Here is a 13,612-nt window from a genome sequence, read left to right as displayed (position 1 = left end):
ATCAACAACGTGTGAGATGTTAAAGTCACTGGTTTTCTCTCTGGACTTTGGTGTGGGAGAGTGAGCAGTCTATAAAAGAGACTCCCTGTTGTATGTGTGGTTGCTGGCTGTGGAGTCCACGTCCTCTGCAGCCAGTGGGAGCTCTTGCCGTGGACATGGATGTCGTACTTCTCGCTCATGGAGAGGGACGAGGCAGTGAGTGGCAGAGGAAACCTAATCTTCACGTTTGTGTTGTTCTTCCCCACCTCAGTTTCTGTCTGGGTAAGTTTTTGTTTGAACTTTACTAACTGCAGTTTCAACCGTTTAACCACCAACACGCCTCCTTCCAGTTAGCGTGAGACTCTTGCGTATGGTGGCGTGTTTGTTGCCAAACCAAATCTAACAGCTCGTCATGTAATACTTGCTTTTGTGACCCCCAGTTTGGAATTAGTGATGTGTCGTTCGTGAATGATTCGTTCAATATGAACTAATCTTTTATATGACTTGGGAGTACTGAGTCGTCTCAGTGAGTGATTTGTTCATTTTCATGCAGCATAAGCTCCGTCAGCAGGACAGGAAACAGAAATGATTAGACTCACCCAACCGTGCGTCCGTCCTCGTTCATTTGTCACGTGACATGACTAGGTAGGTAGGAAGGACACAAGTCACTTAATTGTGGTGTGTGTATTTGCTTTCCTAGGTTTTCATATGGTTTGAATTGCTTGTGGCATTTTGTTTATTATACTTTATCAGCTAAAGCAAACCATGTTTCAGTGTTACGTGTTTGAGAACGCGGTCTCAAGAGGGCTACAGCGCCACCTGCTGTAAAAGTGAACGAAATGACTCAAAAAAAGATTTGTTCCATTTACTGTCCTAGAGTAAAAGATCTGAGTCAGTAAAAAGAGTCATCATTTATTACAGCTTTTATGTGAGAAATGTGTTCAGTCTGAAGAAAACATACAATCTGTGTCATGTTCATTTCTCGCGTTCATCCAGTGACTCGGCGACGCGCTGCAGGGCGTCCGCAGAGCCCGGGCCGCGGCGCTGACGCTCGGCTGCTTCTGGAACTGAAATGTTGAGGTACTGCGTGGTTGTGTCGAACGATGTTAAACTTAATCTCCACAGTTCATCCTGGCCATTTTCTTCCGGAGGATCATAATCTCCAGCTGGAGCTTCTCTCTCTCCAGGAGCAGGTTTTCTCTCTTCAGGTCCAGCAGATCCTGGTCCAGGGTCACGAGCCCGAGAGGCACAGACCGAGGCTGCCACTGCTTTTTCACACCTGCACGAGAGAGAGTAACAATCAAGTGGTAAAAAATACTGCTCATTTTGAAGTGTTTTGATGAGGTACTGACACTGTGATCAAAGCTGACAGTGCTGTGAGAACATGGCTGCCAGACACAAGAAAGAACTCATTTTTGCCTCACATCACAAAATGTCTACGGTATCTACCGAGCCCCAGACATGGGGGGAATATCTTTAAATATTAATAATATCTCTAAGTAAAACACTCTCTTCACTCTCTCTCCCCCCCCGTGTGTGCGTGGGTTTTCTCCGGGTTCTCTGGTTTCCTCCCGTGAGTGTGGATGGTTGTTTGTATTTGTGGCCCTGTGATGGACTGGCAAGCCGTCCATGGTGTGACCCCGCCTACCGCCCCATGTCAGCTGAGACTGAGAGCCATTGCAGGATAAAGTGGCAGAGGATGGATGGACATGATTCCTATTTCATGGCCACAAAATACATTTCTTTATTTCTATGTCATGTCTGGGGCTCCGTAGATGTCTACGTCACACGTTCAAGTCTTTATCTCAGTGTGAGACAGAAGTTTGTAAACCACTCACTCTCCCACACCAAACCTCATAAAGACAATCAGTGATTTTAGCTTGCAGGGACACAGGAGCTGCTGGTCGTCTGCTGCCTCGTGTGGTCACTTTGTTACATTACATGTCAATTAGCAGACGCTTTTATCCAAAGCGACTTACCACTTTGTGCCACTAAGGTTAATCTGAACAAAGGATTTTAAATGACTGAAATGAAAGACATTTGAAATAAGACATTTGAACGTAGTGATGGAGGCAGCAGTGGATCAACAACTCCTGTGTGTGTGTGATGTTGAAATCACTGATTTTCTCTATGGGGTTTGGTGTTGAAGAGTGAGTGGTTTACAAACGTCAGTTTCCTGTTGGAAAAGTCTGTCTCACAGTGAGATAAAGACATGGACATGTGACGTAGACATTGGAGAATTAAACTGACGTAGATTTTATGAGGTAAATCTTTTGTAAAGTGATATTTTCATGTTTCATACTTTCTTGTGCTCCCTGCACCAAACCCCATAGAGAAAATCAGTGATTTTTACATCACACACACAAGAGTTGTTGATCCACTGCTGCCTCCATCACTACGTTCAAATGTCTTATTTTGTCACTTCAGTGTTTGAAATCCTTTGTTCAGATTGACCTCAGTGACACAAAGTGACCACACGAGGCAGCAGAGGACCAGCAGCTCCTGTGTCCCCGCAGCTAAAATCACCTAAACTGACAGATTTTTTATTAAGAGGCCAACACCTTAGCCGGCAGCCATGTTTCCATTCAAAGTGTGCCTGTCTGTCTCAGGCTTCGACAGCAGGTGGCGCCCACAGCACAGTCTGCAGTGACTGTGTCTGTACCTAACACTTACTACATCTCACTTTTAATGCTTATGGAAGTAGCATTTTTCTTTTTGGGATTCATTTGTTTGTGTTCACATTTATGTTTGTTTTGACAATAAACTTAAATTCACCTCTTGCAGTATCAACTTCTCTCCCCTCTACTCTCCTGTGTCTCCTTTGGAGAAGGTTCTGGCTGGAGTTTCCGTGGGCCTTATCTTGCATGCAAAACAGCACCAAGTGCACCTGCCTTTACACCAATCAGCCACAACAATAAATCAGGTAACTGGTTCAAATGCCATGGCAGAACAATGTGCAGTGCAAAAGTCTCAGGGCAGCAGCAGCAGCCGCCGTCTCTGATGGTTGCTCTGAAATAGTTACCAGCTGTCAATGACTTTAACTCGTACAACAACCTTTTTCTCAGCAGATGCATGTTGACAAATTGCGCTTTTCCATTATACAGTTTGTTATACATTGGAGCTCGACTCGACTCTGGTTCTTGTTTCTGTGCTCCGTCAGTGATAGAACCTGGTACCTGCTCTGACGAGGTTCAGCTGAGCCCATACTGAAATGTGACGTCAGACTGACGGCCTCTGATTGGTCAGAGAGTGTCGTCACTGAAGAGTCATGAGAAAATTCTACTTAAAATTCCAAAATCTGCTTAAAATTCCAAAATCTACTTAACATACCAACATCTACTTATAATTCCAAAATCTACTTATAGTTCCAAAATCTACTTATAATTCCAAAATCTACTTATAATTCCAAAATCTACTTAAAGTTCCAAAATCTACTTATAATTCCAAAATCTACTTATAATTGCAAAATCTATTTATAATCCCTAATCCCTCTGATTGGTCAGAGAGTGTCGTCTCTGAAGAGTCATGAGCTCGACGTCCGACACAAGAATCGAAGACAACAATGTCCAACTGATCAAAGTTAAAAAGACTAAATTCCTGAAAACGTTAACGTTAATCTGCAACATTTAGCAAAGCAAATGTGTTTAACAGAGGAGTCTGGTGGATTTAGCGATCGTGACCACGTTCAGTGGTATTTCAGTTCAGTGACTGAAGGACTGAACCATTCTGTCAACTAATGATTCAGTTTCACCCAAAACAACGGCTTTACAAGTCACAAGTTTGTGTTTGTGTTGCGTAGAATTTTTTTTAAATTTTGTTTAAGTGATACTTAAACTGTTGACAAATATTTAATGTTAAAATCATACATATGTCACAATAAGACACTGATTTTCATGTCATGTGGTATTTAAGGATCTGTAATGTCACTTAAAACTTAGTCAAATTCTTCTGTTTCTCTTCATGATGTCACACATGACATGACCTTTAATATTGATGAATATTGTGACAGGAAATATCAAAGATGTTAATGACAAAAAAAGAATAGAAAAGTGTTACCATTGTCTTCGTCGGATTTTAGCTCCACTTCCACAGGATAATGGTCGCTCACTTTCAGAGCCTGAAAGACAAACCGTTAGAGTTTTAGAAAATATTCACATTTAAGAAGCTGAAAAATGACAGAAAGTAGAAAATATTCTCATTTAAGAAGCTGAAAATGACAGAAAGTAGAAAATATTCACATTTAAGAAGCTGAAAATGACAGAAAGTAGAAAATATTCACATTTAAGAAGCTGAAAATGACAGAAAGTAGAAAATATTCAAATTTAAGAAGCTGAAAAATGACAGAAAGTAGAAAATATTTACATTTAAGAAACTGAAAAATTAAAGAAAGTAGAAAATATTCACATTTAAGAAGGTGAAAAATGAAAGAATGTAGAAAATATTCACATTTAAGAACCTGAAAAATGACAGAAAGTAGAAAATATTCACATTTAAGAACCTGAAAAATGAAAGAAAGTAGAAAATATTCACATTTAAGAAGCTGAAAATTACAGAAAGTAGAAAATATTCACATTTAAGAACCTGAAAAATGAAAGAAAGTAGAAAATATTCACATTTAAGAAGCTGAAAATTACAGAAAGTAGAAAATATTCACATTTAAGAAGCTGAAAATGACAGAAAGTAGAAAATATTCACATTTAAGAAGCTGAAAAATGACAGAAAGTAGAAAATATTTACATTTAAGAAACTGAAAAATGAAAGAAAATAGAAAATATTCACATTTAAGAAGCTGAAAAATGACAGAAAGTAGAAAATATTTACATTTAAGAAACTGAAAAATTAAAGAAAGTAGAAAATATTCACATTTAAGAAGGTGAAAAATGAAAGAATGTAGAAAATATTCACATTTAAGAAACTGAAAAATGACAGAAAGTAGAAAATATTCACATTTAAGAACCTGAAAAATGAAAGAAAGTAGAAAATATTCACATTTAAGAACCTGAAAAATGAAAGAAAGTAGAAAATATTCACATTTAAGAAGCTGAAAATGAAAGAAAGTAGAAAATATTCACATTTAAGAAGCTGAAAAATGAAAGAAAGTAGAAAATATTCACATTTAAGAAGCTGAAAGAAAAAACAAACACTGTGTGTGTGAATGAAGACCTGACCTGCTCCTCAGTGAGTCCATACGCCTTCTGGAAGTTGAAAGGTTTGGCAGAGTTTGGTACGACAGCCTGAAGAACGTCATCTCCATAAACCACGATCCTGAAACCACAGACGAGAGTTGCTTTCTTACAGACGCTCACAAAACAAACGGACACTGACAACATCCAGACAATAATGGACAAAAATAAGAGTGAAAAAATCTTCATCAAGCCTATTTTATTTTTTATTAAAACTTAAATTTTTTTTACCTGGAAGAAGAACATGTAAAATGTGCAGTCTCACTAGTTCCACCTACAGGACATAAAGTGATAGTTCAGGTAGATAGTTTGGTGCTTTTGTCAGCTTTATCCCACAATATCTTCAGAAGACGTTCACGTCTTCATCTCACTGTTAGAATGACTGAAGTGTGTAAACCACTCACTCTCTCACACCAAACCACATAGAGAATATCGGTGATTTTAGCTGTGGGGACACAGGAGCTGCTGGTCCTCTGCTGCCTCGTGTGGTCACTTTGTGTCACTAAAATAAGTCTGAACATAAATATTCTAATGCCAAATTCACAAAATAAGATATTTGAACTTTGCAATGGAGGCAGCAGTGGATCAACAACTCGTGTGTGTGTGTGATGTTTTAGATTTTCTCTATGGACTTGTAGTGTGGGAGAGTGAGTGCTTTACAAACGGAAAAGTCTGTCTAACAGTGAGATAAAGACGTGAACGTGTTCTGAAGAGCTGAAGAGATTTAGTGTAATAAAACCCTATCATTTTAGAATAAAGAACTCTAAATATGCTTAATAGCGTAATTTTCTGGCTTTTTTAAAACGGGATTAGAATCATTTCTATAAGAAGTTGTGAACTCATGACTACTGTTGTCCACTCACTAGACAGACTAGTCAAGTTAGTTTGTAGTTAGGATCCGCATCCACGAGAACTGTGCAGATTCCAGTATTCATGTATGAAGGAAATAAAACCCTGGGCGGTCTGGGCTCCAGATGCCATTTCCTGTATTCTAGTGCATTTTAACACCATATTAGATAATCCTGGTTCTGTGAGATATAGTTCTGGCTCAATATAGATCAAAAAAGGGCCCGACATAAAAATCATTGCAACAGTAATGTTTCATAGTATTTCTTTGTCCTAATAGTCTTGTGGAGTTTAGTGTGGTTTTTTCACCCAAGAGGGCAGTTTAGTGTGTTTGGCCAATGAGGAGGGCACTTAAACCTGCGTTTTTGCCACCCAAGTGGACAGTTTAGCGCATTCTTGGCTCCAAAGAGGGCACTACCACGTTTTTGGCTCCAAGGAGGGCACTGGAGCGTATTTTGGCTCCAATTTTGCACGCCCACCCCCACCCCCCCTGTTCACACCACTGGTACCTGTCATAGGTGTGGTTGTTGCCGGTGCTGGCCGTGGTGTCAACATCATCGCTGATCAGCCAGTGGAAGTTCTTGTCGTTACGTATCCGGATGTCCTTCATCGCTCTCTTGGAGACATACGAGCCGTCGGCGTTGAAGTCGCCCAGGATCATGACGTTCTGGAGACACAGGAGGAAAACGAAGATTCTCTCAGGTGTGCAGTTCCTCCACTTCAGACCCTTCAGCCATCTTAACCATCGACAATTTCAACCAAAAAAGCCTGACTTCATAAAACCTACATCAGTTTAAATCTATGACATGTTAGATCAATGAGTACGATTTTTATACTATTTATCTCACAGTAAAAGAGCTTTTTTTCCCCCCTGTAATCTGAGCTGTCACCGATGATGTCCCCTCTTACATCAGTGTGCCACTTTTTCTTAATGTGCAGGAAAACATCGTAGAGCTCATCCAGCTCCTTCTCCGAGTCATCTGGTTTGGTGTGAACGGGGATCAGCACAAGGTCCTGCAGCACTGTGACCCACACACACACACACACACACACGTACATTCAGTGAGCTGTGTCCCACCTGGCGATGTCATATTAATTGTTTTGTTTTTACATGTTTCCACCTGTGTTGAGACATCTGAATCGCAGAATGTAGGGGTCTCGGGCGAAAACGTCCCCTCCCTCTGTCAGCTCATCGTCAAACTGATACGAGCCCACGAGATCGACCATGTCGTCCCTAAAAAAATGTTTATAAACATCACACGTTTACAACCGTCACATGTTTACAACGTCACATGTTCACAAACATGACACGTTTACAAACGTCACACGTTTACAAACATCACACGTTTACAAACGTCACACGTTTAAGAAATAAAAGTTACAAAATTACAAACGTCACACGTTTACAAACATGACCCGTTTACAAACGTCACACGTTTACAAACGTCACACGTTTACAAATGCCACACGTTTACAAATGTCATACGTTTACAAACATCACACGTTTACAAACGTCACACGTTTACAAAATAAAAGTTACAAAATTACAAACGTCACACGTTTACAAACATGACCCGTTTACAAACGTCACACGTTTACAAACGTCACACGTTTACAAATGCCACACGTTTACAAATGTCATACGTTTACAAACATGACCCGTTTACAAACATGACCCGTTTACAAACGTCACACGTTTACAAATGTCATACGTTTACAAACATGACCCGTTTACAAACATGACCCGTTTACAAACGTCACACGTTTACAAACGTCACACGTTTACAAATGCCACACGTTTACAAATGTCATACGTTTACAAACATGACACGTTCACAAACATGACACGTTTACAAACATGACCCGTTTACAAATGTCATACGTTTACAAACATGACACGTTTACAAACATGACCCGTTTACAAAAGTCACACGTTCACAAACATGACACGGTTACAAACATGACACGTTTACAAACATGACCCGTTTACAAAAGTCACACGTTCACAAACATGACACGGTTACAAACATGACACGTTTACAAACATGACCCGTTTACAAATGTCACATGTTTACAAACATGACACAAACTGTGTGCTGTGTGTCTCCCGTGAACTCACCTGTACAAGAACATGAACTGTTCCTTGTAACGCGTTCGCCCCAAGCGACTGCTGATGGTCAGAGTGTAGTGATGCTTGTTGTTGTATCTGACACACACACACACACATACAATATGAATGATTATTAAAGTTACATACTTCAAAGACTGTAATTTAAGTGCAGTAATAATGATCACATTCACAACACAATCAGAACTAACAACCAGCAACAACTAACCAACATCAACATGACCAGTGTGACTCACTTGTTCAGAGCGTCAACAAAGGTTTTTACAGATTCTCCACTGACGTCGACAACTTCAAGAACCAAGATGATGTCATAACGAGACACGATCTGAGAGACAGACACGCAGACAGACAGAGAGACAGAGAGAGAGACACAGAGAGAGAGACAGACAGACAGACAGGGAGAGACAGACACGCATGTTTTCAAGTTGTTTTGAAATTTCAAGTTTACTTAATTGTGCGTGCGTGCGTGTATCAGGGGCATTTTATGCCAGCACACTTTACTAAAACGCCTTAACCGCGTCGCCAACACCTGCATAAAGACTGAAAAACACGCGTGCGATACACGTGCGTACAGGAGCGCGTATTGCGAGTACACCAAATAATGAGGGTGACGGGTGATAAGTGTCATGCCACGTGCGAACGCAGCAGACGCCTGTGCTCACGCTCATCTCAATGTACAAATAATTATTTAGTACTTAATTTAATTTAATATTATTAATTATTTATTTTTATTAAAACGCTCTTCGTGTCATCAACACATTTTTTTTTTATAAAGAACTGAGGCATTTATTGCAGCAGGTCGAGGATATTACAAAACACTGCCACTGGTCATCTGCATGTGTTTGTCCTGGTAGACAGTGAGTGATGCGTCACCTTTCAGCACTTGTGTGGTGAACAGCGGCATTTGCGTCTTTATACACGGGGGAAGCTCTCTTCTGACAACCACATACTTTTAATGTTATAATGACAGCGAATGCAACATTAGTATTTGTAAATAAAGTCAATTATTATTTGTACATTGAGTGTGTGCCTGTACGGTCATGCAGAATTGTACTTAACAGTCACGCGTGGTCTTCATGTCACGTATTTGGGGCGGACTTCACCCGTCACGTAGGCGTATGCGCAACAACGCGTGTGCGGCGTCTGCACGGCGCCCACGTGACACCCGTCTGTCCATTGAAAGTAAATGAATTTACACGCGCACGTTAGAGGTTTGATGTCATCGCATAGATGCTGTACACGCGTTTTTAGTATAGTGTGCGTGCGTGTGCGTGTGCGTGCATGTGTGTGTGTGAGACCTTGGTCAGTATGTTGAGAACATCGGGGTCGGACACTTTGCTCCTTCCGAACTTCTGAATGTTGAAAGATGCGACTTTCATGGTTTCTGAGAGAGACAGAGTGACAGAGAGAGAGTGACAGAGAGAGAGAGAGAGAGGATGAAAATAATGATCATACAGTGAAATAACATGACAGAAACGAATAAAAGTGCCCTGAAATTAATATGAATTTAAAAAAACATGAGCAGATGAATGTGACATCATTTTAATGGTACCGCCTTTGTATATATATATATATATATATATATACATATACATATATGTATATATATATATATATATATATATGTAAATTGGGGTGTTCTAAAACCTTCGACCGGTAGTGTGTGTGTATATATATATATATATATGAATAGAATTCAGCAGATACACGTCTAAGCTTTTTATACTAACTTGTTTGGACACACGTGTTTTTAAGGATTTGATTATGAAGACTTTTTCTCTTCACACTGAATCCATGACGCTGTTAAATTCAGACCATGTGTGACTATGAAACGCTCTTCTTTAAAGGACTGAGCTGCTTTTCTATAGAAAGAAGCAAACACAGACAGAAAAGCTGTTAAGGGAAAATAAAAAAGCTTGACTTGTTTGGACAGGTTTTCCACAGAGAAGTGACTCAGCCCACTGAAACCTCCTTTACATCAACACATTAGGTAAATTCTTTGCCTTTGTTTACTTTAAAAAGACGAGTTTGTGCTCGTCCAAGACGGAACACTGAGAAACAGACAGTGTGTGTTAGTGTTCTCTAATAAAAGTCTAATTATACACAAACAATACACGTGTAACAAAGAGACGGCTGAAAGAGGCGGCTTCTTAAATGTGAATATTTTCTACTTTCTGTCATTTTTCAGTTTCTTAAATGTGAATATTTTCTACTTTCTTTCATTTTTCACCTTCTTAAATGTGAATATTTTCTACTTTCTGTCCTTTTCAGCTTCTTAAATGTGAATATTTTCTACTTTCTGTCATTTTTTAAGCTTCTTAAATGTGAATATTTTCTACTTTCTGTCATTTTTCAGCTTCTTAAATGTAAATATTTTCTACTTTCTGTCATTTTTTCAGCTTCTTAAATGTGAATATTTTCTACTTTCTGTCATTTTCAGCTTCTTAAATGTGAATATTTTCTACTTTCTGTCATTTTTCAGTTTCTTAAATGTGAATATCTTCTACTTTCTGTCATTTTTCAGCGTCTTAAATGTGAATATTTTCTACTTTCTGTCATTTTTTACGCTTCTTAAATGTGAATATTTTCTACTTTCTGTCATTTTTCAGCTTCTTAAATGTGAATATTTTCTACTTTCTGTCATTTTCAGCTTCTTAAATGTGAATATTTTCTACTTTCTGTCATTTTTAGCTTCTTAAATGTGAATATTTTCTACTTTCTGTCATTTTCAGCTTCTTAAATGTGAATATTTTCTACTTTCTGTCATTTTTAGCTTCTTAAATGTGAATATTTTCTACTTTCTGTCATTTTTCAGTTTCTTAAATGTGAATATCTTCTACTTTCTGTCATTTTTCAGCTTCTTAAATGTGAATATTTTCTACTTATGTCATTTTCAGCTTCTTAAATTTGACTATTTTCTACTTATGTCATTTTCAGCTTCTTAAATGTGACTATTTTCTACTTTCTGTCATTTTTCAGTTTCTTAAATGTGAATATTTTCTACTTTCTGTCATTTTCAGCTTCTTAAATGTGAATATTTTCTACTTTCTGTCATTTTTCAGTTTCTTAAATGTGAATATTTTCTACTTTCTGTCATTTTCAGCTTCTTAAATGTGAATATTTTCTACTTTCTGTCATTTTTCAGTTTCTTAAATGTGAATATTTTCTACTCTCTGTCATTTTTCAGTTTCTTAAAGGTGAATATTTTCTACTTTCTGTCATTTTTCAGCTTCTTAAATGTGAATATTTTCTACTTTCTGTCATTTTTTAGCTTCTTAAATGTGAATATTTTCTACTTTCTGTCATTTTTAAGTTTCTTAAATGTAAATATTTCTACTTTCTGTCATTTTTCAGCTTCTTAAATGTGAATATTTTCTACTTTCTGTCATTTTTAAGTTTCTTAAATGTGAATATTTCTACTTTCTGTCATTTTTCAGCTTCTTAAATGTTAATATTTTCTACCTTCTGTAAATTTTCAGCTTCTTAAATGTGAATATTTTCTACTTTCTGTCATTTGTGTGCTTTTTAAATGTTACATGTTAAATATTTTAATACGTTTGACAAACGCTGATCGATATTTTCTGACATTTTCTGGAGCCAGCGAGTGATTGTTGGATGAATGGATGATTAAATGAAGCCCTGACTTTCTCTCAGTTCACCAACAGTGAATGTTTTCAACAAACTTACTCTTTTATTCGTGGACGCACAACAACAAAGCTCTTACTTTTGGTAATGATGAGATTAAAATATTCATAATTATGACAGATAAAGTCATACATTTGAGATAAAAAGTCAGAATCAGGACATTTAATGCACCCTTTAAACCTTTTTAAAAAATGCAAAGCATATTTGTTTTACATTTATTTAAATATCATGAAACGCCACCATTTTGATCCAAAAAAAACCCCAGACAAAAAAACCCATGACAGGAAACGTAGCTTTTGTCTGATGTAAAGACTTCTGTGTGTGTGTGTGTGTGTGTGTGTGTGTGTGCGTGCGTGTGTGTGTGCGTGCATGCGTGTGTCAGTGTGTGTGTGTGTGTGTGTGTGTGTGTGTGAGAGACTCACTTCTAATATATTTCAACTGAGTGCGACCTCAGGAATTCACCTGAACAATAACACAAGAGACGAGTGGTTCCTCACCTGCAGGAGAACCAGAACCAGAACTTTGTCTGCTGCTGCTGCTGTGGTCAGGACCAGGACCAGGATCAGGATCAGGGATCAAAGGTCAGATGTGTGTTCTCCTCGGTCAGAGAGTTGCACACAGCTCTGTGATCTCTGCAGCGACGGCTCTTGAGTTTACGGCCGCTGCCAGAGGAAACATTTCTGTTCTGCAGAAGTCTGACCACAGGGTAACATGATTGGTCGAGAGCCAACAGGCAGCAGAGCAGACCCCGCCCCCATCATGGTTTCCTGTTCTGTGTGTGTGTGTGTGTGTGTGTGTGTGTGTGTGCGTGTGTGTGTGTGCCTGCCCATGTCCTCTTAAAAACCTGTTCTGTCATAAACCAGTCGTCCTCATGGAGACCAAAACCTGGTCCTAATGAGGCAGAATCTCATTTCTGAGGAACTGGTTAAAGTTTTTGTTTGTGTGTGACAGGGTATTTGAATAGTGGTATTATTGTCTTCCCCGTTGTGTGTGTCCAACTGTGTGTGTCTGTGTGTGTGTCTGTGTGTGAATGTGTGTGTCTGTGTGTGTATGTGTGTGTATGTGTGTGTCTGTGTGTGTATCTGTGTGTATGTGTGTGTCTGTGTGTGTATCTGTGTGTATGTGTGTGTGTGTGTGTGTATCTGTGTGTATGTGTGTGTGTGTCTCTGTGTCTCTGTGTGTATCTGTGTGTGTATGTGTGTGTCTGTGTCTGTGTGTATGTGTGTGTATCTGTGTGTATGTGTGTGTCTCTGTGTCTCTGTGTCTGTGTGTATGTGTGTGTATCTGTGTGTATGTGTGTGTGTATGTGTGTGTCTGTGTGTGTATGTGTGTGTCTGTGTGTGTATCTGTGTGTATGTGTGTGTCTGTGTGTGTATCTGTGTGTATGTGTGTGTCTGTGTGTGTATCTGTGTGTATGTGTGTGTGTGTCTCTGTGTCCCTGTGTGTGTCTGTGTGTGTATGTGTGTGTGTCTCTGTGTCTCTGTGTGTGTCTGTGTGTGTATGTGTGTGTGTCTGTAGCAGCAGATCTTCATTAACATCAATGAAACTGAGCTTTGTTTATCTGCACTGGTGTGTTTACTGTCAGCTGCACTGATGGGTGTGGTCATGTGAGTGTGGTCATGTGAGTGCTTCACACCCGTTTTCATACTTGCCAGCAGCACAGTGTCTCTGATGATGATGATGATGATGATGATGAAGTAATCAGCTGGGTCTGACCTCATTAAACCGACATCAGCTCAAATCTATGACACATCAGATAAATCAATCAATAAATAACACTTCTTTACTGGTTTATCTCACACTCACTCTCCCACACCAAACCCCATAGAGA

The 13,612-nt window shown here is 39.0% G+C and overlaps 1 protein-coding gene across 2 annotated transcripts; it reads right to left on the bottom strand.

Annotated features, from left to right (window-relative positions):
• Positions 1–871: 871 nt before the first annotated feature.
• Positions 872–12,462, bottom strand: dnase1l4.1 (deoxyribonuclease 1 like 4, tandem duplicate 1). Of its 2 annotated transcripts, XM_058630497.1 has the most exons (11): positions 12,279–12,462; positions 9,435–9,520; positions 8,373–8,461; positions 8,128–8,214; positions 7,130–7,242; positions 6,918–7,030; positions 6,518–6,675; positions 5,148–5,244; positions 4,036–4,096; positions 2,755–2,870; positions 1,120–1,258 (listed from the first exon to the last, which is right to left on the bottom strand). In XM_058630497.1, exons 2-10 carry the CDS (start codon positions 9,513–9,515, stop codon positions 2,782–2,784), a joined length of 888 nt encoding a protein of 295 aa, XP_058486480.1. In that variant the 5' UTR covers positions 9,516–9,520; positions 12,279–12,462; the 3' UTR covers positions 1,120–1,258; positions 2,755–2,781. The 2 variants fall into 2 exon arrangements, with proteins under 2 accessions (XP_058486479.1, XP_058486480.1); XM_058630496.1 differs by lacking the exon at positions 2,755–2,870 and having other exon boundaries at positions 872–1,258; positions 12,279–12,461.
• Positions 12,463–13,612: the final 1,150 nt, after the last annotated feature.

This window comes from Solea solea, chromosome 6 (genome assembly GCF_958295425.1).
Source record: "Solea solea chromosome 6, fSolSol10.1, whole genome shotgun sequence".
In the NCBI taxonomy this organism is placed as follows: Eukaryota; Metazoa; Chordata; class Actinopteri; order Pleuronectiformes; family Soleidae; genus Solea; species Solea solea.
Note: the sequence above shows the minus strand (reverse complement) of the source record. Positions and strands in the feature narration are given on the sequence as shown.